General features: G+C 43.8%; 1 protein-coding gene across 1 annotated transcript in view; it reads left to right on the top strand.

Annotated features, from left to right (window-relative positions):
- RYBP (RING1 and YY1 binding protein) overlaps nucleotides 1-21688 on the top strand; it is a 45393-nt gene extending 23705 nt beyond the window's left edge. The window contains exons 3-5 of the mRNA XM_062008567.1: nucleotides 13144-13320; nucleotides 13435-13533; nucleotides 17607-21688. Coding sequence (XP_061864551.1) covers nucleotides 13144-13320; nucleotides 13435-13533; nucleotides 17607-17859 — 529 coding nt within the window. The 3' untranslated portion in view covers nucleotides 17860-21688. The remainder of the gene's footprint in view (nucleotides 1-13143; nucleotides 13321-13434; nucleotides 13534-17606) is intronic.
- Nucleotides 21689-26951: the final 5263 nt, after the last annotated feature.

Raw genomic sequence — 26951 nt, 5'->3', positions numbered from 1 at the left:
GAGTCACTGCAAAACATCAACCAAGTGAGGACGGATGTTTTGCATGGGAAACCCTGTGTTGACTGCTCAGCCTCCAGTTAAAGGATCATGCTGACTGCTGTTGCTCTTACCTTGCATATTTGCCTCTTGGAAAGCAAGTGGTGGCAAACACCCAAACACTCACTTCAGTGCCTCGTTTTCCACCAGTGCTGGGAAGTGTGGTAGCTGGAAGTTTGGGGAGTTTTTGGCTGTTGTAGTGTGGACACTGTTGGGTCCTGCTTTGTTCTGAGTCTCTCCAGATGCTATAGAGCATTAGGCTGACAAACCCACACGTGTTGCGGGTCAGGCAGGCTGCCAAGCGCTCAGCCAGCGGGGAAAAGGCATTAGGAGTCCCAATAATCCACACATCAGTCTCCGTGTGCTGCTTGGTCAGTGGAGACCGAGCGAGTGAGCTGTGGAGAGACTGTGGGTATTAAGTGGGATGGGTAATGAAAGGCTGTGCTGGTGCTGATGTGAGACTCTTTAAATGGGAAATGACTTTAAATGATGGTGCCAGGGCAGTTGGAGTGATTTTCAGCTGGCACAGGTTCACAGTGTAACTGGTAGTTTTGAGCAAGACTGACTGCTTCTTTAGGATGGAGCATCAGAACTGTCTTGAAGAATTAAAGGAGGGGGGAAAAAAAAGAGCTTTTAACTAAATTTGCTAGCTTTCCCTCTCTGGGACTTGTACCAGATGATGGCAATTCAGGGTTTTGGGTGTGTATGTTAATGCATGTGTGGGGGGTGTGTGTGTACAAATGGGTGCAAGTGTGAGCATCTATAAAGCTCTAAAATAGTAGCAGTCAGCATGACAACTTGGTGTGGAAAACTCAAGAATACAATAAAATGAGCATTTCAGATTCAAGATTACCTTATCTGAGAGCTTTCTTGAAAAATGTTAGTTTAGTCTGGCCAAGTCATTATCGTTGTTATCTTGCAGATTAGAATTTGACTGAAGGAGGACTTTGGAAATACTTCCTGTTTTTTAAAATTAATTATTCCTAGCTCTTTGTTGCATAGGATGGTGCTCTCTGCTGCTACTGTTTATAAAGGTAGTTGAGTTTCCATGTCCTATAACGTGCTAGGCACACAGAGGTGACTTGCACTGGTACTCCAAGTAGGGAACCAACACTTGACTGAGTGGGTTTCTCCTAAGGTGTTTTAGTTAGGGGGAGGAAGAGCTTCCAAATTGAGTATTGTGAGATTGTTTCCTGGCAGATTTTGAAACCATCTGGGTCAGTTCCTCATGCCCAGGAGCATTAATTTTGAAAGCATAAGGTTCTGTGCACTCAGGCTTTCTTGTTCCCACGGTGCTTGAGCTGCAGCTATCAATGGCAGCCCAGTGCCCAACTCCTCAGGCTTTCTCAGGCAGCAGCACACACAATTGCTGCACCTTGTGTGGCCTGGATGAAGCCAGACACCCCAAAATGTCACTTGTACATTCATGTTCAGTTCTTTGATTGTGTTAAGAGGACATAGTGGGGGGGAAAAAGCTCTGAGCACAAGGTGGCCTTTTGGAAGTGTGTATCTGCCTATCTCCTCATCCTTCAATGTATCTCTTATTTCTTCTTGTGCTCAGAAAAGCAAACTGTTTTATTAAACCACTCACAGTGCCTGTTTCACTGCAGATTGTGCTGCGACAGAGATAGGAAGGAGTGAGTACCACTTACTGGTACCAGTGGGTACTGGCTGTCCACGCTGCTGCCTGGTGCTGTGTCAGCCTCCTGAGCAGTGGAGCAGCATCTCTGATGCCATCCCTTAAATTGCTGCAGGCTGGGGCTTTGATGGCAAAGCTGTGTTCCTGGTTGTTCAAGGACTCTTGAAATGGCTCTTTCATATGAAAGGAAATCCTCTCATTTATACTTTTTTTTAAGTAAGAAGCAGATTTTGCTTGCTGGAAAAACTTCCTTTCTCTCATTTAGGTAAAGCCTGCAGTGTCTGATGTAGCTGAATTAAAATTACTGCTGTACTCAATTGACTTTTTTGTTTTGTTTTTTAATGGCATCCCAAAGAGATTTAGGACCTATGGTGTTTATTCAGCATCTGTTGTAGAAATGGTGGCTTCTCATTTTGGTTCTGTGTGAACTTGGCCTGGTAGTTAGGTGATAGAGAAATTGGGGTGTTTTCAAGTGTACAGTGTTCCAGTGTCATGCAAGCACAGTGAGATTTTGCTCTTATAAACTGGCCCATGCTTGCACTGCCAGGGACCTCTGCAAAAGAATTAGTCAGTAGAAATTCCTTAGTTGTTCTTAAGCAAAGCTATTGTGTCTCTAACTGCAGGTTAGTTGTTCAAATTATCTGCATTTCTCAAAGAGAAGGTATTAGGTAGATTTAAGCATTATGCTTAAGTGACTGCAAACCCTGTATGACCATCACTCCCACGTTCAATACCTGTCAGTATTAATCTTAAGACATATTTTTGAAAGGATGACAGCAATTGCAAAAAGAAGACAAAGCTTTATGAACTCTCTGCATCAGAGCTGATTTAAAGTTTAGGCTCTTTAGCTTTAAAATATCTCCAAGTTCATAGAAATTCACTTTGTTTCAAAGTTAAAGTTTAGTTTGCTAATAAAATTTAGGGATGTTGGAAATGTGCTGTAAAAACACAAATTCTGGAGCAGTGGTATTGATTTGCCACTTCAAAATCTCATTCAGCTCTAGCTGTATAACAGGTGGTGTTTCAGCCCCATTGTTTAAATGTTTCTTGCAGACATAGATTCCACACTGGATGGAATGCACTGGATGTCAATGCATGCTCAGATTTGGAGATGCAGGAGTGTGTTAAAAGAAGGAATGCTCTTAGAACTCATATTCCTATAAGAGAAAAGCACAGGTTTTTTGTTTATAGTTACCCAATAGCACTCCTTTAAGGAGAATGCTTTTATAAATGTGTTTCAATACAAACTTTTGGGGAGGGGATCCACTTCAGAATTTAACTGACATCTCTTTTTTTTTTTGTAGGGAGCTCGTTTTCTCAGCACGTCTCTCCTTTTTCTTGATTGTTTTACAAGTTTAATCTTTCTCCTGTGATTTTGAACTGTGAAACTTAAGTATTTAAAAACCTGGAGGCAGATGTTCCCGGATGGGACACATTAAGCTGGATTAAAGAATGGTGTATACATGACAATTTTCATTACTACTCAGTGTTCCAGTGTCTGAAATGGAAATATATTTCCATATTAGCAGCAGTTCTGTAACACCAAGTATGGTATTCCTAGCTCTTAGCTTTAGTTAGAGTTGTTAAAACCAGTCTTTTCCTCAGACTTCATCATTTTAATTTATAAGACAACCACGAGCAGTTGCTTTGAGGAATTTACACGTTAAATTTTCATCAGACTCATTTATACCCTCGTGCTGCCAACTGCACCTTGATACTCAACAGGAAGTTTTGAGGCTATTCACTTTCCTCAGGCTTACACATTGCTTAGTAAGCACTCAAATAGGAAGAAGTGTTCGAGTAATTGTTTTTGTTGTAAATCTGAGTATTTTATTATGCACATCTTGGTTGCTGCCAGCTTTATGAACTATTTTCAAAGTTTTGCTAGTGAGAGCAGCTTGTTTTTGACAAGCAAATAAAATGGCCTTAGTTTTATCATTGTTCTGGTGGTAATAGGCAAGTAAATTTTCTGCTGAGATCAGTGAATTTTCTGTAGCAGTTTTGTAAGTCCTTGTAAATCATGGAACAGATTTTGCAGTAAGATGTGTGTGGAGATGAGAACCCCAGAAGCAGTGGCACAATAAGTTTTACCCTATTTTATCTGATTTGAATTTTCAGTGGTGGATTAAACTGAAGCTCTGAATGGATCAGTGAAGGGCTCAAAAGCATGGCGGTGGCTGCAGTATGTTTGTAGAAAATAAGCTTGTGCAGCACTTGCACCATATGTCTGAAATTATTGGTGACCAGAGATGTACATAAAAAAATTCATAAGGCATACAGAAGAAAAATGACTCAGTCATCTCAAGGCCATCTTTTCAAGTTCAGGCTCAACGTGATCTTTGCGTTTACGGATGCATCTCAGTTTGTAAACACTTGGTTATGGATTTTGTGTATTTTAGCACCATTTTTCTACTGCTGTAGAACTTCCTCCCTACAAATACAACAAATGAATAGGAGGCAGCATGTTTTTTTCTGAATGCTTAACTGTGGACCTCACTACTACTGATGGGGTAAGCAAATGCTTAGTCAGAGAGCAAGAAGGGGAGTTGTAGTTCTTGTTCAACTGGAGTTTAGGATGATGTTGCAATTGAGACTTGATGCTATTTTAGTCTATTACACATTGCCTTTTTTTTAAGCAAAAGAGATATCTTGTGCTCTTTTTGCTTAATGGCCCATTTGAAAAATACTCAGAAATTGAAAAATCTTAGTAGAAATTTATTTTTCATGTAAAGAGTAGAGCCAGAAAAGGTGTTCATGTGGGAAGTAATTCCAGGTGAACACAGACACAGTCCTTACTTGTGTTCATGTGGGAAGTAATTCCAGGTGAACACAGACACAGTCCTTACTTGGAGTACACAGCTCTTCAACACTGCCTTGCTGGACTCTCTGTGTGTGTTTGTATGTGTAGATACATACACTCCACTTCCCTCTAAGCTCCAGCAGTGCCTGCTGATGGGGAGCTGTGCAGGTTGGCAACACACAGCTGATGAGGACACGCATGGGAGCTGTAGCCTCTGCCTGTATTTGCAGGGATGCAGCTGAGATGGGCTGGGAACAGTGAGAGTGGTTGCCATCATCAGAGCCTGTCTCTTCAGACTAGGCAGAGAAAGTAACTGCAGGGTGAGCATCTGTTGGACAGCCTCAAGGCTTTCTCTGGCGCTCATTAGCTGCTGCAGATTAGATATGAAATTATCTCCTGTTGCAGCTTAGATAGGTGCTACAGATGAGAAGATGGGCAAGGCTGCCAGCACCGCACAAGCTTCCAGACAAGCTCTTACTCTAAAAGGAGAAACTGAGCAGTATTTCTTCCAAAGCTTCAGCATGACTTTTTGTTTTGCCTCCTGCAGACATAGTAAGTTGAATTTCACGGTATTAGCGGTTAAATAAACCTCAAGCTCTCTTGCAATAACTGGTACTCAGCATTGTTACTCACCATCACTGCTATTTTCCAGCTACACTCTGGTATCAAAGAAGCCTGAGAGCAACTCGTGTTTAACTCTTTTTTTGAAAGCAGTTTGAGCAGAGTTTTGCCGTCCTGAAGTTGGGTAGTCCCATAATTGCTCAAAACACCTGTTCTGATACAGGGCAGAACTGGAAACTGCAAATACTGTGATAAAAGCAAACCAGGACCTATCTTGTGTTTAAAACTAAATAGCTACAAAAGGAGGGAGTTGTTGCTCATGATGTGCTGTTCTGCAGGAGACCATGTAGGGATGGCTCTTCATTCTCCAGAGTGTACAAGAGCTACTGTTTGCTGCTGTCCTACACTAGTTGGTATGATGAACCCACCACAGAAGCATATTGGAATGAGCCTGTACTCAAAACACGTGTGCCATATGACATCTCTCTTTGAATTATTTTTGTAGAGTTGTGTGGTAGAGAAGGGCAAAGACCCAAGGCAAAAAACTAAGCAGAGCTTGTGAGACTGGGCTGAAAGCCTCAGGTTTATGATCCATCTCAGGCTCAGTACTTGTAGAAAGCCAAGTCTGTGACTTATCAATTTCCCTTGAAAACAAACAAACAAGAACGCCACCAACAAACAAGTTGTGTGCAAGTTCTGTACACTAGGAAAAATGCGAACAGTAGTGCTTCTCCACTGAAAACTTCCCAGCAAATTCCCAAACAGCCTCGTTCTCTGGCCTGAGGCTCCTTTCTTGCTGGCAACCCACCAGATCATGAGTCTGACTGTGCAGGGAGCACCACAGATAATGTTTCTTACTTAATTTTATAGAAGGTGAATGATCCTGATCTGCTTTTGTGTTTGGATTTGTGGTGGTGCCTGCAAACAATATTTGCAGTTCTGTACTATGTTAGAATTAGAATTACTCAGATTTGAGATGGCAAAATTCCAGTCCAGCAGCTTTCAAAAACACCTTATGGCCCTCACTTTAGCCTAGTTTGTAATTGGCATTATATGAAATGAGATGTATTAAAAAAGAATTGTCAAAGTATTGAAAAACCTGTGACTGCTCACTAGGCACAGTGTAACACTGAAAGAGTTTCATAGGTGAATTCAGGGATTTGGATTTGCAATCGTAACATATTTTCACTGAAGGAATCAGAAAGGTGAGCTGCAGAATCTGTGCAGTGGCAGGTCTAGGGATAAAACTCTTTGATTTATAGCTTTGATGTGAACATACACCCAAATAATTAAAAATAAGCAATGCTAAGGCTCCTGTAATAAATAAGAATTGAGTATTCTTTTTACAGGCATCATTGAGGAGCCTCAGCTACCCTGTGGTGGTACAGAGGTAGTGACTAGCTGCTTTCCAGCAAACAGTATGGCCTGTTAGGTCATGTCAATGGAGGTGACAGCATGCATTTAGTTTAATAACTTTTCCATTCTTAACTTGCTTTTTTTAGGGGGGAAATTGAAGAAAAGCAGATTTTCACTGTAAAAGGCAGGAAGATGGCAGCTTTGAGACCACTAAATATTAAGTACTGCAAATAATTTTGGACTTTTTCAAGTTTGAAAATGTGAGTACAGTGGAGGGGGGGCGGATCTTCAAACTGAGAGCTGACCTGAAGGATAAAAACTTCTGGTGGACAAACATACAGTTGAAAATACTCTTCTTCTGAAATCTAAACAGCTCAAGGTTTGTTGTCATGGCCAAAAAGTGTTATCACAAAGCTGAGGCTCCTTTATCTCTGCGTTGCATACTCTTGGCTCTTCCAGGGAGACGGGAGACAATGGGCTGGGTGGTCAAGGAGGACATTGAATGGTTTGTTAGAGGCTTTCTGGAGGTGACTGTACCCTTTGAAGTGTATTTAGTTTATTCTGTGGCAAACAATTGTTTATGTGAAGCTATTTATTTTCCTTCACATTTTTTTCCAGAGTCTCACTAGTCTTTCAAACACACTACTGTGCCCTTCTGTATAAGGTTAGCAGCAAATGCCATTTTCTTCAGCTGGAAGGTAGCCTTGTCCTGCAGCCCAGAAGCAGGTGTTCCTTAGACCTAACATACATTTGTTAATGTATGTCTTCTAAATAAAAATGCATTAGCACATCAGTGTTAAAGGGAAAATGTGTTTTTAAAACAGAACGTTGCTCAGTCACACATTTCTTGCTGTTTGTCCTTCTTTTATTGTTTTTATTGTCGCCTCGTGGTCTTGTAATACATGGAGAACTTCTCAGATAAGCATATAGAGTTTCCATAGTGCTTTGCAGTTGTACACTGAAGACAATTTGTCCATTCATCCTTTTTCTCTTGTTGCTAAAAAGGACTGTGTGGTCATCACAAGCTGGAAAATGTGCATGCAAGAAAGAGTGCTCACCCTGTCATGTTTATGCTTTAATTCCTCTAAAGCTTTGGTTCTTCTGGATGTAAAATCCTTTTAAGGAGATGCTGTGTTTTATTTTTGTATGTGTTCATGGGTCAGTTTCTGACCTTGGCTTTACAGTACTGCTCAGAAGTAGGCTTATTGTATAATTGCTCTAGCACTGTTTTATAAACACGAACTTTGAAATACTTTTAGGCTTATTTTCTTGGTTTTTTCTTTAAGCAAATATATGTAACTGGGATTATTGAAGTAGTCTTGTACTTAACACTGCACAGAGCATGAAACACATTTTCTCAAAGAGGCAGAGGGCTACTGGTATCACCGCTTGCATCAAAGCCAGAACAGCATGAAATTATCCAAATCCTTGGTACTTCACGTTACATGAGGCTTTTGACTCTGAAATCCCACTCGATGCCACTTCCATTCTTTTGATAACACAGTTGTAGGGAAGTAGGAGCAGTTGTAATTAGATCCACGTTTCTGGGGATTGCTGGAGCCCCTCGAGGTCTCTGCGTGTTGCTGTGGATATAAAGCTGTCCGCTCGCTCTGCCCCACACTGTCTGTGGGAGGTGGGGGGTGTTGCCTTTTCCCGAGGCAGCGGGACCAAAGAAATCTCAAACAGATACAGAAATTAGGGTCACATGAAAAATAGGGTGTGACTTATCCTCTTATATCCCTTTTGAAATCCAGGTTCGAGTCACTACCATATGTTGGATGTGCAGTGATTTGTGGTGCTCTACTCTAAGCCCAGTTCAGGGGGAATGGAGGAGTGGAATTCCTGGACATCAATGCTCTGAATTTGCTCATGAGACAGGGGCTTTAAAGGGAAGCTTTGAGCTACAGAAGAAAATGGGAGTTGTGAAACACTGCAAGGTGGTTGCCAGGACCTTAAGAGTTACAGTGGTTTAGATTTGATGGCTTTCTTTTTTAATTTTCAGACTTCTTTATTATTCAAGAGCATGGTAACACAGGCAGTGAGTCCTTCAACAAAGGTCTTGCATTTATTCCACTTCCAATGAGCCAGACATCCCACTGTTGCTTCAAATGACAGGCTGAGGGTGTAGTATCTGCAGGCATAAGATTTCTGTGCAGGTCTGTTACTTAAAAGGTAATAAAGGATGTCTGTGTGTATCACTTATGGTAGTTGTTGACACAAGACCTAGGTCCCTAGGCCCCTGCCTGGAACAGACAAATATATTTTGGCTTTTTCATGCATCAAGATGTCCTTGCTGCAAAGATCATGAATTGTGCAAATATTGGCTCCTATGTTGTAAACTACAGTTGAACTAATGTGAAACAATTTATTTGGCTGAAGAAAGCTTTGAAAGCACAGTTTAATTTAGTTTAATTGCTCTCAGTTTTAGAGGGGGAGAAGACATTCCTCTTTATGTTGAAAAAACAAAAAGGATAATGTTCATTTAGTTGTCACATCAGTGTTGGATCTTGATGGTTGAGTCTCTATCCAGGCTGTTGCTTAAATTAGGGGAAAATTTTCCAAGCAAAGTGTGTTTAGTTGAGATAGAAGGAAACACACTTACTTCAGATACTTGCATTGAAATTTTGTCCTTGCAGTGTTCATTATCTGCTGACATGTGTGTAACAGCCTGTTTTGATTTGTAGGGACACAGGTGGGGACAAATCAAGCACAGTGTCTTGAAGCAGACACTGAGTGCTGGTGGTGTCAGAGGGGATGTAGTACAGGCCGTGGAGCAGATGTGGGGAATGCACATCATCTTCCCCCTCATCAAGACCCGATGGCCTGCAAGAAGCAGCAGAGCATAGTGTCTCAGCGTTTGATGTCTGCTTAGGAATTCAAGAACCAAGTGCAGTACTACACAGTGCATCTGGTCAAATAAGCTTTTGGAAGTTGAGACTTGTTAGGTGTGGTTTGTGTGTAATGTTGATATTTAAACCTTATATTAAATGACAACAGAGTTGCTGCTGAAGTGCAAGTGCTGGTTATAAAGCTTGGAAGAGGATGAGCTGGGGTTTTATTTTTGTCATTTAGATGTGTTCTTTGTTTATACGGCCTGCTTAATGTTCCAGGAAGTAAGCTGATGAGACTATTTGGGGCAAAAAATGGTTAATACTTGATTCTGCTTCTGTTTGTTCTTACAAGAAATTTAGAAGTGGTTTCAACTTTCTGTTCAGGTTATTCTGCTCAAGCAGTAACTTATTTTAATTGTGATGTATTTGAGTTGTTTTCTTTGCAGATTGCCCCCAAAAAGATCATAAAAAAGAAAAGGCCAGCTGGAACAAAATTGGGGCAGGGATTCTCAGATGTAGCGTTGAAATACAGAAAAAGAAAAGAGTTCTTTCTCTTCTTGCAGCTCCAAATTCTACAGTAGAAGCCAGAGCATGTTGAATTGTTGTAGCCAAGTGGGAATGAGGCTTGTTTCTCTCCATTAATGCTGTTTTTTCTTCCTTGTTCAAATTCACAAGTGCAAGACAAGTAGTATCCACTGCAAAATATTATTATTCTCCTTAATATACTGTTCTCCTTAATTCTGGAAAGTCGTGCAAGCTGCCTGCTGCCACAGCTGGAGAGTTCACAACACGCATGAGTGGGGAGGCTGCCTTGACAAACAGTGTGACGAGGACACGGCACGGATGGCTGGTGTCTGGAGTAATTATCTGTGCTGGGGATGTTAGATTAGATCAATGTTAGCCTTTGAAGTGTGGTTTTGGTAGGCAGGGAAACTTGGAGTGAGTTTTGGATATTACAGTTACTTTACTTGATTGTAGTTCTCATGGTTATAGTTTGCTGTGGTTAAAAATGTGCTGCTCTACTTGCTTTGCTTGGCTTTTTTGTAAAGGGCTTGAAGCCAGTGCATCCTGGCTGTAGTGGCAGTATGGGCCTTATTTGAGGGGTTTTATTACTCCTGTTATTATTACTGTTAGCATGCCAGTTGCTGAACTTACCTGTTTTTTGACTTGCCTGAGTTTGCTGCTAATGTGACTGAAATGGCCAAATAAAAATACAGTATTTAAATTAAAATAGATCTGTAGTAGTAGTACAGCCAATCTTCAAACATGCTTGATGTTGACCAAAGTCTCAGAAGCTTGGCTCTCCCTTGCTTGATGCAGCTGGAGAAGCCCCATCAGCAAGGCTGGCTGCCTTCCCGTGGCTCCCCTGCCGGTGCACGCTGCTGCCAGCTCGCTCAGCTCTCAGGCTTGGGTTTGCCCCTTAGCAGTGAGCCATTGTGATGTGTAAGAAGGAGTATGCACATCTGGGTTTTGGCCAAGTTGTGCTAGTTATGTCAGTGGCTGGCCAGAAAATGGTAAAACTTGATAAATGTAGTGTGCTGTCACAGGCACAGATAGGGAGTGGAAGAGCACAGGGCAAAGTGTCTCTGCAGCAGCACTTCAAGGCTCGTGGGTTTTTGATTCCAGCCTTCTCTAGGAAAATGCAATGTTGAAGTTTCCCTTTTAAAATGTGTATCTTCATTCAGGTAGTGCAGCGCTCTTGCCCCAGAACAGCAGCATGGTAGCTGTGGATTTGGACACAAGGCTTGGAAATAACAGTGCAAGGAGACACGTTTGAGTCCTGCAAAGAAGAAAAACTTTGAAGGTGCTCCCAGATTCTTGAACTGGGATTTCCCATGATTGGCTTGAGTTTCTGACTTAGCTGGTTGTGTAAACAGAGGTAACTGTAAGCCTGGGCAAAAGCAGCAGCTTCAAGCAGTGAGGTTAATGATGCATAATCATGTAAGGAGATGGTATCTGCCCTCTCTTTGAAGATTTCTTGATACTTTATCTTTCCTCACCACCCCCCACCCCCTTTTGTTTTTTGAGTAGGCGGTTAGCAGGTTGCTTGACACAAGCTACTGTTGTCAACTTTTAGTGTGGTTGCATCAATCAAAATCTTTTCCAGGTAACCAAAATGCTTTTTCTTACGTGTTTATTCTCAGTCATACAGGCAGAAATTACTGCGCAAGTGACTTAAAATGCAAGGACTCTGAATGTCTTCACTGTTCTGTGGAACAAGTAACTGCTTGATCTGATCTGCAGTATGTTTCAACGACATAGTTGTTTAAGGATAAAGACCAGATCATTTTTGTTTACTCAGAAATGTATGCTGACTGTAGCACAAAATGAGTTGTAGCTTGTAGGCTGTGTGGACTGCCAGTGGTGCAGAGGTTGGACAAGGGACCTGATTACAACCTGTTACATAGACTTAATAATAAGGTGTGGTAGTGAAATTTTAAATGTTTGCTATATCTGGCTTCAGTAGGAGCATCTTGGTAGCATTGTACAGAAAACCAGTGGAAAGAGAGGCTTATTAGATACTTGATTTTGCTGTGATGGAGTAGAACTTCTCTGGGCGTTCCGTTGTCTGTGTCATCTCTAAGTGCAAATGTTGGATGTTAGCAGTTAGTGTTTTGTACATATTGAGTGTTGCTTGTACTTTTTTTTTTTAACACATGAAGCCACTGAGTAGCTTCTTAAAGTCTACCTAGATGTTTGTAGTAAACAACTGGATTCAGGTAGAGCTCTGCAGCAGAAACGCTTGGGTTTCTGCATTCCACTTGTAGACTTAATGACGCTTGTTTACTGCTTTCATTGACAGTCTGTTGTAGCCTGGTGTAGAAAATAGGTATGTAGCTATGTAGAAAATGAGTTGTATTTATGACCAGTATAATGACTATGGACAAGCTTGAGTAGCTGTTGCAATTAGTATTAAGCGCATAATGGACAACTAATGGAGTTGATAACTTAGTTTTCTTGCCCTCCCCTAAGCTGTGTGGATACAGGGAGCACAAGTCTTTCTGGCATGTTGAAGGGATCAAATCGATCATGAATAATCTAGAGCATTCAGAGTATGAACTGCTTTGTGGTGTGCAAGGCCAGGAGGGAGAGACTTGGAGTTTTTAAGCTGAGAGGAGATGAGAGTTGGGATGAGGAATGCAGAAGTGAGAAGGTACAGATTTCTCCGTGGGGGGAAGGATAACCAAGGCATTGGTTAAATGCAGTGCTGCTTTTTTTTGTTGTTTAAATCGTAATTTGAAATGTAAGTAGTCTTTGAAAGACAGTTTGCTGTGTGTTCTGTCTGAGGACTGCTGGGGACTGCAGACAATTGTGTGAAGACAGTGACTGGCACAGCCCCTCCCGTGGAAGCGTGAATGCCCTCTTGTCTCTGTGCTCCAGCCAGTCAGCTTTGGTCCTGGCCCTGCTGACAAAGTCATCTCAGTTACCTTCTCTTGTTCTTTGTGCAGGGTTTGCTGCTTCAGGGAACCAGCAGCTCGTTCGAAAAGTTAAATTGAAAGATGTGAAGGAGGCTGATGTTTATCAGGAAACATTTTTATGGCTCTCTCTGTTCTGGCTCTTGTAGCCACAGCGTGAGGCTGGCAAGTTCTTGAAAGCTGCTTTTCCACTGTTGTCCCTAAAATATTCTCTGTGATTTCATGACATGGATGGAGGAAAAGGAACATTACACAATGTTAGATGAGGCTAAACCTGATGAAGCAGCAGTTGGGAGAATTGTTTAATGTTAACCTTTCTATCTTGTCTGATAGCAGCAGTAGTACTTCAGGTTTAATAAGGATATCATTTGGATCCATTTGGGGTTTTTTGAGTGGAATATTCTTCCTTGGTGGCTGAAATAAATCTTCCTACTGTTTTTGGTGAACTCATTGTTACTGTGTGACTTTGACTATAGATATCTCTTCTCTCTTTTATTGTTATAGAAAACCTAGAATAAACTCTCAGTTGGTGGCACAGCAAGTTGCCCAGCAATATGCAACCCCACCACCGCCTAAGAAGGAGAAGAAGGAGAAAGTGGAAAAACAAGACAAAGAAAAACCTGACAAAGAGAAGGAAATTAGTCCAAGTGTTACAAAGAAGAACGCTAACAAGAAGACTAAGTAAGTTTGAAGGAGTTGCTCCGGGACGCGGAGTGATTCCAGTAGCGCTGTGCCCGGGTGAGTTGTGCAGTTAAACTCACATCCTGCTCTCCCTCTTCCCTCCAACCCTTACAGACCAAAGTCGGATATTGTGAAAGACCCTCCTAGCGAAGCGAACAGCATACAGTCTGGCAACACTACAACAAAGACCAGCGACTCAAATCACACTTCAAGGTAACTTCAAAGTTAAGCTCTCGGTATCTGAGGTATCTGTGTTAAATTGCAGACACTGGTGGTGGTGATGATCAGAGTGCTGCCTAACCCCCAGGGCCTGCCAGCATAGGCATGGCAAGGCCATCAGCAGCTGGGAGCCTTCTCTGTGTAGAGTACTCAAACTGTCTGCTGCTGAGGACAGATTCAGATGTGGAAATATTGTTCAGTTGTCCCCTCAGTTTTTGTTGTTGTGCTGAAATAATCTTGTCAATTGGACAATAATGCTTTTGGCTGTCAAACAGTGGGGAAAAACATTAACCAGCCCTCACAGTGGTCTTTATCAAATTCTTATCATCACTTGATAGCAGTAACAAAGGTTACTTCTTTTACTTCCTTATCTGTAATTCAGCCACTGTATTTGTCAAGATAAGTTCCCAAGTATATGGGAATTAAAAGATTACATGAACAGATTTGCTCAAGTCTTGGTGTCAATAGAAAGCGCGAATGGCTGGTTTCACATTTGTGTGAGTTTCAGACAAGCAGCTGTCTATGGAGAGAGGTTCATTCCTAGTCTTGCCTATACTGATACTCAATGCTTGTTTTCTTGCTTGTGCTTTGTTTCTTTAATATAAAAACTGTTCTTTGATGCTGAATTTCACATTGGATAGCTACAAGAGGCAGAATTCACCTGGGCTCTTGGCCTGTGTGGGCTGTGTAGGAATTGCATCCCTTTTTAAAAGGTGCTGTAGGAAGTGTGTTATGTGTGGTACTATTAGCTGCAAACAATTATAAAGCACATGGGAAATGTGCTTCACAGTGCTCTTAGCATTAAGGTTGGCAAGACACAACTCAGCAGAAAACTGTGGTCTTGGAAGTTCTTAAATAATAGCAGGAAAATGTCTAATAAGAATGAATAACCTTTACACAGTAACTCACTTGAGTGCACTGAGGGCACTGTGAGACTTGCTGGGCTAGGACACTGAGCTGTTTGTGGGGACTGCTGTTAACTCCTCCTCAGCCCCTAAAGATCAAAGTGTCCATTCTTGATCTGAGGAGAGAAGTGTGGCTTTATTGCAATGATATTTTATTTTGGTCCTGTTCTTTTTAAAATGAGTACTTGACTAATGGCATATAGAAAATTGATAGATTACATCAAATAATTGTTTTTACTCCTTGAAGGAGTCACTCTGTCTACTGTGGAGTCTTCTAGACCATGTTTTGTGACAGGCTTTTGTCATTCCTAATTAATCCTTAATAGCATCAGCCCTAGCTGGATATTTCTAAGGAATACATCATCTCCTTCTACTGTCTTTTTAAGCATTTAGTTTAGTGGAACTTTTCTTACAATTCACTACCCTCAGAAGTGCTGTCAAAAGTATTTTTAGAGTTACAAGTTATCTCTGGGGTTTTTTGTCGTGCCTAGGCTTCTTAACTATTTCTTGTGTAAACTGTCTTTTATGGATCTCTGGATTTTGAAGAAATCCTCTTTGAAGTCCTTGGATACTGTGCCATCTTGGTTTATTGTGTGTCTTCCTGTGTACTTTCAGATCAATTGTTTTGAAACACATTTGTTATTTGGCCATAAACCTTTTCAGCTATAAACATGAAGCATCAAGGTGTTTCATTTTGCAAAATTACGTGAATGGGCCAATTCCTTTGTCTTCTATAAGAAGCAAAAATTACATACATGTGCTGACAAGATTGTCTGGATGTTTCCATCTCTGCTTCATCACTCTGCACAGGAGGGATGTCTGCCTTAAAACATCCTGCAGAAATGATTGGCAGGCTCAGTTCTAAAACTGACATTAAGAATATGTTTGTGAATGAGACTGTGGGGAAATCCCGCCCCTCAGCCCCTCTTCCCCCCATCCTGCTTCCCCCCATCCTTCCATGTTTGTCATAGCATTTAAAGATGCATGGGGCAGGCTCATTCAGGCCCTTGGTACATGGCTTATCTCAAAGGGTGCTGGCAGCAGGAGCTTTTCTGGGCAGAGCTTAGTGCAGCTGAGACCATATGAACTCCTACTTTTCCCTTCTCTTTGTTTTTTTCTGTTATTTCCTAAGTATGAGTCTCAGTGGTGGCTTTTGACCAGCAATAGCAGGAGGGCACGTTTGAGCCGGTGGAAAGGTGGAGGCAGTAAGGTCTGTTCCGGTATCTGGACCAGCAGTTTTTGGCCGTTTCTGAGTATAAGAGAAAACAAATGACCCAGGCAAATTACAGGAAGAACTGGGTTTCCTAGAGGAACTCAGTGCTTAGGGAGGAAAATACGTATGTGTACTACGCTTCCGGGAACGCTGCCTGCTGCCTTCGCCGGTGCTTTGGGGGCAGCCCACAGCTGCTGAGACGCTGTCTGAAAGCTGACGGAAACCCCAAAACTTGCTGAGCTAGCTGGACTTTCTCGTCAGCCACAAGGAAGGTGTCATCATTGAATCTTGCTTGTGGTTACATGTAGAATTTGCCAACCCCTGCGAGTGCGTCTGTGCGGCGCGTGGGCACACGTCTTGCTGCTGTGGGGGTTCACGAGGCTCTGGGTTTGGTCACTAACCCAAGGAGCTGCTTCGTCAAGGAGGTTTTACTGTTTGTCCCAATGCAGCAGCAGCATTTTAACTCTATTTGCTGTCTGTTAGAAGTGCTTATCTTGTGGTACTTGCTAGGAATTGAAGCAGCCTCCTGGGTTAGATAGGATAATACTACTTTTGGTGCAGTAACTTCATTTTTGATAAGGAAGTTTGCAGAAGTACAATGGTTCTATTTTTGAAGCTGTACATCCGTCCTTGGTACTTTTTTCCTATTCTGTGCAGTTGTAGAACACCACTTGGATGACTACTGCCAAAGGGCTTTCCCCTTGTTAACTTGCCACTGCAAGCCATGGAGTGTTCATGGCAAATATAAAGCTGGCATAATTCCCTGGGGTTCTTTTGTTTTGACTGCACTAGCCCAGTGTGCTGCACATGAGGTGAGGAGGGAAGGCAGATTGGGTTAAAAGCTGGAGCTTGATCTCAGAGTAAACTAACCTTCCCTCCATCCTGTGGAACAAGGCAGTTCTCAGCAAGCTGCTTTTCACTGATGTATAAAGACTCTCCTTTTTAATTTCCCTGTTGGGAATATTCTGCTGCTTAAGCCTGACCCTTAATTAAGAGCAAAAGCTGTAAATTGCAGCAGTCGCTGCAGCTGACTTGGACTTTGCTGGTAGCCGGAGGAGTGTCCGAGGTTTGTTGTGTCAGAGCTTTGGCCTGGCCCCTGAAATGTGCCTGAATGTCAGCTTCTTGCAGCCTAGACCCTTATTAGCTACGTTACTAATTGAATGATAGCACAGCATGCAAATTACAGAGATAATCCTGAGCTATAAATACCAGTGTGTTGTTCTGATTTTTTTTTCCCTTTCTTTCTTTTTCCCCTCCCCCTAACCAAAAGTACTAGCTGCAAGAAATCCTGCTGCACGTCCTGGGTTTTATTTATGATAGTCTCAATTCCAGAGGGAACATTTTGTGCGATTTTATACGTAGGCTGATGGGGCATCTGATTTGTATAAGCTCAAAGCAGCTGAAAGAGAGGCCAAGTTGTCCCAGTGCCTGTGTTGTTTGCAGCTGCAGAATTCCAATATGGGAATGAAAGAGCCGTGGTCAAATGCTTTCATGTGGTTTTGTATTGCAGAGTCACAGCCTTGTCTCATAACATCAGGGCACATGATGAGATGGTGAATGTAGATAAGAGAACTCTTTCATCTGCCCCATGGGGAGGAGATCCTTCGGCCTGTCTGGCTCCTGTCCACTTGCCTCTGCTGTAGCGTCCTCCTTTCTGGCAGAGCTGGATTAGGGATAAGCCTACAGCAGATGCCCTCTGCAGAGCTGTGTGGGACAGGTCTTTCCTCAGGCTGAGCGTGCCGCTGCAGCCTGGGCCGTTGCAGGGAGCAGAAGGTCAAAGCTCCGTCCTGCACTGTGCGGCACTTACCACCACCTGTGCCCAGTCACCGCTGCCCATGCAGGCACGTGGAGAAGTCACACCAAGCTGCTTCTCGAATGCCTTTCCTAACAAACTTTTCCTTTCTCATTTATTTTTATCCTTTTTATAAATGTTTTCTCATTTCTTGTAGACCCAGACTGAAAAATGTGGACAGAAGTACCGCACAACAGCTGGCAGTCACAGTGGGAAATGTCACAGTAATTATCACAGACTTTAAAGAAAAGACTCGCTCCTCTTCCACATCATCTTCTACAGTGACCTCCAGTGCAGGTTCAGAACAACAGAATCAGAGCAGCTCGGGCTCTGAGAGCACAGACAAGGGCTCGTCCCGTTCCTCCACGCCAAAGGGGGACATGTCAGCAGTCAACGACGAATCTTTCTGAATTGCACAGAGTTGTGGAAACTATGAATCAGGGTATGAAATTCAAACACTCCACCTGCCCACGCTGTTCAAATCCTGGAGAGCCTCTTCTGTGCTTGAACACACACACACTTTTCTTGGACATCGACCTCTTACTGATGCAACCAGGATAATTTCTGCTTGCCGTGGGCATCTGGCCACCAAGGAATTTCTCACCCTAACGATTACTCTTGACACTTTTATGTATTCCATTGTTTTATATGATTTTCCTAACAATCATTTATAATTGGATGTGCTCCTGAATCTACTTTTTTATAATATCTGCTGTGCACAATTTTCCATGAACATTACAACTTTTTGTTTTGGGGTAGGGAGCGGGTGGGGAGGGAACGGGGCTTTATTTATTGCATTCACAAACTCCATCCTCTTTCAACATATCCTTTTTAAGTTCAGTTCTTCTTCCAGTTATACTGTGTACTATCAGTTTTGATATAAATTATATATAAATATATATATAAATAAATATATATAAAGGGTTATTTGAAACCAATACATGGAAACGCTGGTGCTTGAAACACTGTGAAGTGAAAAAACAAACAAACAAACAAAATTGAACAGTTCAAGATCTGGGACAGTCCCCTTCTGTGAAAGTACTGAAACTGAAATGGAACTGGTCTTAGGTGAAAAGTGTTCCTGAGGGTCTGAACCTGGATGGGACCCATTCTCTCTATTCTTCCTTCCCCATTTCTTCCCTAAGCAATGGCTAAAATGTACTGGACACACAGCTTCGATTTATTTGTAGCTTGGGATCTGAAATGAGAAAAGGTTGCTCTAGGTAGCTTGTATTTCCCCTGGGGCCACTCAGATGGATGACGTGCGAGCTCACGCCTGGCTGGAGCGTGAGCGTTCAGAGCCAGCCTGGTGTCGGTTTCCACAAGTTGCCGTGTTGTGGTTCCACGAGCATCACTCTGTCAGGTGGAGCCGACCCCACAGGCTCTCGGTGTTCATACAGCTAAGGAATTGTGTCCACCTGCCTCAGTTACTGAGGAAACTGGAGCTGGAGTGGTGTGCTCGGGTGGGAAGGCGGCAGGGAGCCGTAGGGCTGGCGCGGTAGTGGCTCGGGCGAGCATGCTGGGGCTGCTCACAGCTGCTGGCACCTGCGTCGCTCCTTCTCAGCCCCCTCCCCTCTGTCCCAGCCGTGCTGTTGGGGTGGCTTTTCTCCTTGAAGTCCATCCATATTCCAAGAGCAGTTTCTGAGCAGCGTCTCGTCCAGTGATGACGTTGGGCTTGTCAGCATTTGGACGCTTCTGCTGTGGGAGCAAAAATAGGGAGAAGCTTTTGTGCTGGCAATCGAGTGACACGTGTGGCTCATGCTCGTGACCAGCATCTCCTTCATTCTTGCTCTGAAGCTATTCAGACTGTCGTTTCTTTTCCTGGCCTGTTAGTGTTTCTTTACAGTTTACCTTCCATGCATTATCCTGCTAAAACACTAGGCTGAAGAGGTGAAGCAAACTTTTTAAAACAAAGCCCCAGACCTCTTTGGCTTTTCATCTTTCTTTAGTGGCCCCAGGGTGCTTTGCAGTAATTTCAGGTGCAGAGGCTGTGGCTTCGTTCAACATCAACAAATGCATCACTTTTGGGCATGATGAAAGAGGGCCACATTCTGACAAATTGTGCCAGCTTGTTATATTGTGAATTAATTTGCTTAGCAAGAGTGATTTTTCTCTTTGTGGAGGCAAGTGGTTTAAGATTTCTTTTAAAATCTGTGTGGTTTTGAGTAGCAGACGTAGGTTCCTTTCACAGCGGCGACAGGAACGCGTGAGTAAGGGCTGGGCCACGGCCCCTGCTCGGAGGCACACGCAGCGGTGGCGCCTTCGCAGCGGCGGCTTTACTCCAAATAACGTGGGCACCCCAACTTAATTCTGCTTCTATTCACAGTATAGCCTGTCTTTACCTTTTTAAGCATTTTTAAAGTATTTATTAAAGAACCAAAGGAAACCAGATGCTTCCTATGAGCATCAAGACAATTTATTATACATAGTTTTAAATACTATGAATTTCTCAATCCACATTTTACCATTAGTGGGATATTGCAAAGACATTCCTTTTCCAGTTTTTACTATTCCTTTAAGGGTCTCAGGGAGGGTAAACTGGTCAGCCATATTTATTTATTTTACTGAGATGTATTGGAATAATTTTTTAAGAGAGATTTTTTGAAGATGCCCCCGAACTTGTATATTTTGCACTGCTTTATAAACGATCCATGACGAATTAGGCTTTGCATGCATCTCGGCCGGGATCCGGCGAGTCAGCCCCTCTGCCTTCAGCGGGGACGCTTCTGGTGCTTCGACTCAAACCCCGCGCTCGCCCTCCTCCTCGAATCTGGGAATCTGTGCAAAGAAAAAGCACTGAGTGTCCCAGGAAATTGCTTCTTTTGGGTTTGTTTTGGGTTTTGTTTGGGTTATGGTTTTTTTTTTCCCAAGTGAAAATGGACCTGTAGATCAGTTGTAAGAAAAGCTTTAATGCCGTAACCAGCTACTCATGGCTACTGGTGAAGTCGGTACCATCTGTCTCCTCTTTGGGCGTGCCTCCTCGGTCAAGTAGTTTGCTTATAAATAACTGGGAAGATTTCTTTGGAAGGAGTGACCTGTAATTCTGCATTCGGTAGGGATTGCTAGCTAAGCATTGAGCCTCCCCAGCCTCAGCCGTAGCTGTCGCGCGGTGGGTCTGAAGGATGGCGTTGGCTTCGTCTCTGGAGCTGACATGCCCGCGGCAGGAGGCCCTCCGTGTCGTGCCATGCCCTGCCTGTGGGCCGCCCCACCGTCTGTGGGGAGCCTGTTGGAGAAACCAAACCAAGCAAAACACTAGCGTAGGGGAAGGACCAGATTCGTGATGTTCAGTGGCACAGAAAGCAGGTAAGTAAAGCACAGTGTTACGTTTGCAAAGTTGTGACTCTTACACAGACACACACACACACACACAGACACCGACACAGCTTGCCTGACTCGCTCAGTGTGACGTAGTTGTGCAAAGGAAAAGGACAGCGTTTTACACCGCCAGGCTATTTATTTCCATTGGAACACTTTGCTTGTTTCAAATTGGACGGATCGAAAATTTGGCAGCAGCTTCCGTGAGTTTTGTTTCCACTGAGATGTTTTCACCTGCCTTACCAAGATCATTCTCAGTCTACTTTTTTAAGCTCTACCATAAACTTAAATTATTGAAAGTTTATTAATTGCTGACTATATAATAACCTTTGCTTGTATGTAACCGAGTGGTTTTAAGAGCCAACATTTAGAGTATGACAATGGAGCTGAACAGTTTTTAATGCGCAAGCAGTTCTGTTCTTGTGTATGACTTGTAACCTTAATTTACTGTGTAAAGATGGTTACATTATTTCCTTAGCTTTGTTTGTTGGAGACAAATATAGAATGCTTGTTTAAGTATGTCAAAACATAATCTTATCTTGTGGATTTTTATGTTAATGTATTATACGAGCTATATTTTTCATTTGCCCAGAAAGACAGCTTGTATAACGCTTTGGAAAGTTTCTCCGCTCTGTAAAGTCTTTAGAGCTGACAGTCCTGTTAGGTTTGTTTTAATCTTCATGCTAAAGTGTCAATGGTGGTTTTGTGAACTGGTTCAGAAATTCACAGGTCTTAAATGTTTTTGGGAAATTTATATTGGACACTGCTCTTTGTCTAGCAAATAAAAGATGTTAATATATTCCTGTTACTGGCATGTGCACGACTGTTATTAGAAGCCACTTTATCATTTTCCTGCTTTAAATAGAAATGTCTATTTATGAATTCTGCTTGTAGTTTTTTCACAAATAAAATAGTAAAATTTAATGACATCTGAAAGCTCTCTTCTTTGGGAGATGCCAGCGCTCAGCAAAGGTGGAGAGTCCTGCTGCCGAAGCAGTTTGTCGGTGTTGTCCCCGAGCACCCCACTTCTGCAAGCACAGGGCTGTGCGCAGGGGAAAGTGCAGTCAAGGGAGGAAATACAGTTCATTCCCTGGGCCTAAGGACGTGCAGGAGGTTTGTGGCAGATGTGTCTGCAGAATGTGGGTTCTGGTACTTTGAAATAATTGGTTTTCCCCCTTTCTGTAGCTGCAGAGGCAGCGAGGCTTTGTGCAGAGGGTTTTAGTGAGAGCCCTTGGGAGTTCCTTTGGCTGTCTTGTGCTAGTAAACTCCCACGAGTAAAATTAATAAAGTTAATTGAGAGCATAATTGTATTTTTGCAGCATAAAAACACTGGTATTTTGCAAGCAGTGTTTTGGTCCTCTGCCTAGGAACCAGGGTGATGTGAGTTACCGTGCTCTTTCTACTTCATGTTTTTCCGCCTGGGATGGGAGATGTGTGGCATAACTTACACTTGAAGCTGAAATTTGAAAGCCAAGCAACAGGAAAATGCAAAATGGGGAAGAAAACCCCTTACTCTGGAGCTTTTACTCAGGAATATGAGGACAGTTCCTAACCTGAAGCCATTTGGATGTTTTTGTAGATGCTGAGGGAAGTGTGTGTTACAACTAGAAGTCGCTTTAAAAAAAGCCCACTGTGCAAACAGACTCTTAAATGCTTTTAACCTCAGTTGGAAACGATTCAAAATCCTTTGTGCCAAGAATAAGAAGAAGCAGGAAAGGTAGTGGTTGTTCTACAGACCTAAAAGGCACTTGCTTGGCATACTGCGTGACTAGTCCTTGCCTTGAAGTGCAGTCTCCGTCCTCGACCTGCAACCAGCCAAAGGTGCTGGGGCAAAGCAGCAAGAGCTGAAGGGAGTGAAGGAGCTGGGCATCATCTTCATCAGCATCCACCTACTTCTTCACCAGGTGAAGGCTTGAAGTGAGCCAGTGAGTGATTTCTGTGGCAGTGCTGGTACTCGCTGTGTGCCCGCTGCCCATGTCACCAGTCTCCTGGAAGTCCTGTGCCTTTGAGCCACGTGAGCCCAGAGCTGGGTGCTGGGGCTGTGGAGTCAGCCCTGCCATGGGGGAAGGAGGATGGAGGCCACCTGAGGCTGCTGCCAGGTATGTGCTGGACTTACACGTTGGTGTTTGTTACCTGTAGGGAGTGCAGAAGGAGCTGGGGAAGGCTCATTGCTCCTTAGGGAGTTTGTAAGCAAGTCAGTTTTAAGACTTGGAGGTGTTCTGAAAGTGAGCACCCCCTCGTGTAACCAGGAGAGAGAAGAAAACTCTCTCTCCTTCATAAGGCTCATATGTCAGCTAACTTTTTAAGCTATTTTTATTTAAATCTGAACATGCCTCCTTCACACAGCAGCTTGGGGGCAATTAAAAGGAGGAGGTGCCAACACTGTGCAGTCTTGGAAGGCTCTTCAGGAGCCCACAGCAGGGCTGTGCCTGCTCCTTACCCCCAGACACGCAGCCCTTGCAGTGATTAGCTGTTTATGTCTGCAGCATTTTATTGCTTTTAAGTCACAACGGGAGTTTCCAGGGGCCAAAGCAAAAAGTTGTCTGCAAAAGACCCGACACATGTGATGAATGGCTGTGCTGGTCCAGCTGTATCCCACAGGAGCACCAGTGCTGCGCTGAGTCAGCAGAGCTCAGGGCTCGTGTTTGGATCTGGCCTGGGCAAACGCCTTCCCATCTCACTCAGGCAGCTCCATCAAGAAGAAATTGTGTTTACAATTGCAGAGCTACTGCCTGTCTTTCCTTGTCTGTGTGACAAGACAAACCCCAACCCAAACAACCCCCAAAAACTTGGCTGGAAAACTGGGTGACGCACTGCAGGGGAGGGGTGTGAGGGCTGCCTGGCTCCTGGTTCTAAGGTGGATTCCTCCAGGTGTAAATGTTTGCCTTCAGGCTCTGTTGCTCTGCCTTGCAACAGGTTGGATGGGCTGCTGCAGCCACATTTAGTCGGTTGTTTAAATGTAAACCTGAGTCTCCAGTGTTTCAAAGGGAGCAGAGCTGTGAAACTTCACTCGTGATGCACAGACTGAAAAGCTGAAACAAAAATCTCCCAAACCAAACCCTGAAAACCCCCCAGGTGTGCAGGTCTCCCCACATGACCCCTTGTTTTGCAGACCTTTTCTCTTTTCCCCTGTGCTTTCACTTATCCCCCAAAGAGAGAAGTGAATACACAAGCTTGGTAGATGACTTTTCATGCATTTGCTGTCTTCCTCAGCCCCCAGCGGTCTGGGTTTTGTGGGGCAGACGCTGTGGCTGCGCAGTGAAGAGCGCTCTGTACATCACTCTGGTCTTCACATTGTATCAATATTGAAGCTAGAAAACAGCGTTTTCCCACAGCCAGGTCTTGCTGTACTGCAGATCTCCCAGTACTTGCCTGCAGTGGCTGGTGCTCCTCGCAGAGCAGTAACTGCTCTGGCAGCCGTGGCTGTGCGGGAAACACGGACGGCACGAGCCAGTTCTGCTTCTTAGATGAGCAATCAAGAAACAAACGCTTCTTTGTTCTCCTCTGTCTCCATACCAAAGAGAAAGAGAAGAGAAATTGCTCTCCACCATGGCCATTTATTATTTCCAGGATCCTGAAGATGTCATGACTTTCTAATGTTTCTATTTTTCTCCCAACTTCTTTTTCCAGCATTAGGAGTTGTCAAAGCTGTCCCAATGTGCTCCAGAGGCCATTCCAGCACACACGTTGCCTCTTCTCCAAAGAGAAGTCTACTACAGCAGCTACTCACAGTGTGAGAATCCCCATTGCTCTGCCTACCTCTGCTTTGGCAATCCTCCCTTCCTCACACCAGCAGGTGAGGCAGAGGTCTCCAAAGCACTTAAAGCCAAAAGCGTTCACTTAAATACCATGAAATTCCCAGTGTAATGCACACGTGGTAACAGCACATCAAAAGCTGGCAGGAAGTATTAATTGGCCACAGCTACTGGAGCTGGCCTGGGTTGGAGGGAGGAGGTCTGAAGTGTGTTTAAGTTGCTCTGAGTTGCTCTCAGGTGTTGGAAAAAACCCAGGTTTGGGAGCTGAATTTGAAGTATCCCTGTGAGCAGGAGGAAGCTGGCACGCTGCGGAAACAGCACATGGTTGCCCAGGTGAGAAGAATGGGCATGAATAAAGCTCATTTGTGTTCCTTCTCGTGCTGTGCTGTATGAGTCATGTTGCCTGGGAATTTGGGTGGAGTTGGCAGGAGTTTTCCATGCTTGTATGTGTATTTTAGGAGGGATTAAAGCTCAGAGTGGTGTAGAGAAGCAGGAGAGCCACTGAGATTTTAATTCTGCTTACACTCAGAAGTTAATACCCATTGAATACATATAATCTATAGTATATAATGTTAAATATGTTTATGTTAGATTTTTCCTAGGTTGTAGAGATGCTCTGTGTGACAAGCTAAAGATGTGGTGAGGTTTAAAAGCATGACTTGTCAAAAGTTTTCTCAAATAGAGGTTTACTCCCTTGGTGACTCTCGAGGAATCACCAGCATAAGCCAAACGTAAACAGGGCCAACAATCCCTCCCAGCACCTTTAGGTGGTTGTTGCTGTCTTACTCTACAAATTGACTTCAGCTGCAGCTAGGCTGTCTCTCGCTGTTTGTGTGCTTTACTTCCCAATGAGATTTGTAAAAATAAGATGAAAAAGGGCAAGAAAAACCTAGCTTTCCATTAGTTTCTTCCTGATAAAGCCAAAATGATGGAGCATCAGGAGGAACGTGCTTAGGGCTTGAGGCTGATGCTGCTCTCTGGGAGGGTCAATTTATTTATACATATAGATTTTTTTCTCCAGATTTGAAGAGCTATGTATCAGCCTTGAGCCTCTCGATAGCTGTTGGAAGAGGCTCCCAGAGTCTGGATGGAGAAGCTGCCCCTTAGCTGAGGGAAGCCCAGCGAGTGCTGCTGCCCAGGAGCAAACTACTTATGTCCTTCAACATTTCTCACTTGCCTATTCTTTATTCCCAGCAAAGAGAATTCTCTGCAATGTCCAGATCTCTCTGTCCAGCCCTTTGTTTAGAGGCTGAGACTACATCCAGATGTTAACAGACCTGACTGCAAAGAGCCTGCAAAAAGCCTGGAAGCATCCCCAAGAGCCCAGGGTTTGTGCTTGCTACCAGCAGATGAGGGGATGGAAATGTGTTCAGCTGCTCCTATTGTTCTCCTTATTCAACCCAAGTTTTGTTGGTGTGGAGTTAGGGAAAGAAAATGTGGACTGGAGTTGTGGAAAAGGAAGAGAGTGATTGCTGGGGGGGCTGAGCGGTGGCTGGGTGTGTGACAGCCTCTGACAGCCGTCTCACTGGGAGTCACGGCAGCACAATGGCACCGGGGAAAATGAGTGATGGGAAACTTCCCCCCTTGCAAACCCTCCTGAATTGTGATGGCACTCAGAGGGGATGAAATCCTGGGCTGGGTGGGCTTGGGAAATGTGCTGCACAGAGAGGCTGCTGGGTGTGCCAGAGGCTGTGTGAGGCTGGTTTGGAAATTACTCTGGCTCAGCCCTGGCTGCTGTCTGTGTTGGCTGCTTCCACCTTCCCCCCACTCCCAGGAGGGGCTGCCATCCCCCGTGGCCTTGGCTGTGTGAGCATGGTGCCTCTGCAGCAGCTGGAAAGGAGCTGGAATTCAGCAGCAGTGTGCTGCTGTGTTCACTCCAGCCATCACAGAGCCTGCCTGCAGAGATGGCCTCGCTGGCCGGCCATCCCTCGCCAACAGATTTGCCAACCTTTGTGCTTGTTTTCTGCATCAGCAGGACCAGCTATCCTCTTGCATGAGAGATCCCAATTATCATTTTCCTTCTGTGCCAAGTTATAAATCCCACAGATTTATATGCTAAAAGGCTTCATCAAGGTGATGAGTTTGAATAACTGACTCCTCGGTTCCCCTGCCCATGGAGCAGCAGGAGGGTGAGCAGGCTGCAGTATCTGATGTGCCCCATACAAAGCAGGGGGTCAGGATGGGGTTGGGCAGAGTGCAGGTTCTCCTGCAGGTTGTCTTTGCCAGAAGGGTGTTGGTGCTCAGGAAGCTGGATGGTGGAGAGGTTCTCACTGGATTGAAGTGAGGTTTGGTTGTTTTTTCCTCAGTTTTATCTGTCGCTAAGAACACTGCTCTTTAACATCTGGACTAGGGCAAATGATGGGGATTTTTAAACTTAACTTCTGCCTTTGGATGATTTCCAAGTCTCTGGCAAAGACAGAGGGCATCTGTTC

This window comes from Colius striatus, chromosome 15 (genome assembly GCF_028858725.1).
Source record: "Colius striatus isolate bColStr4 chromosome 15, bColStr4.1.hap1, whole genome shotgun sequence".
Taxonomy (NCBI): Eukaryota; Metazoa; Chordata; class Aves; order Coliiformes; family Coliidae; genus Colius; species Colius striatus.
Note: the sequence above shows the minus strand (reverse complement) of the source record. Positions and strands in the feature narration are given on the sequence as shown.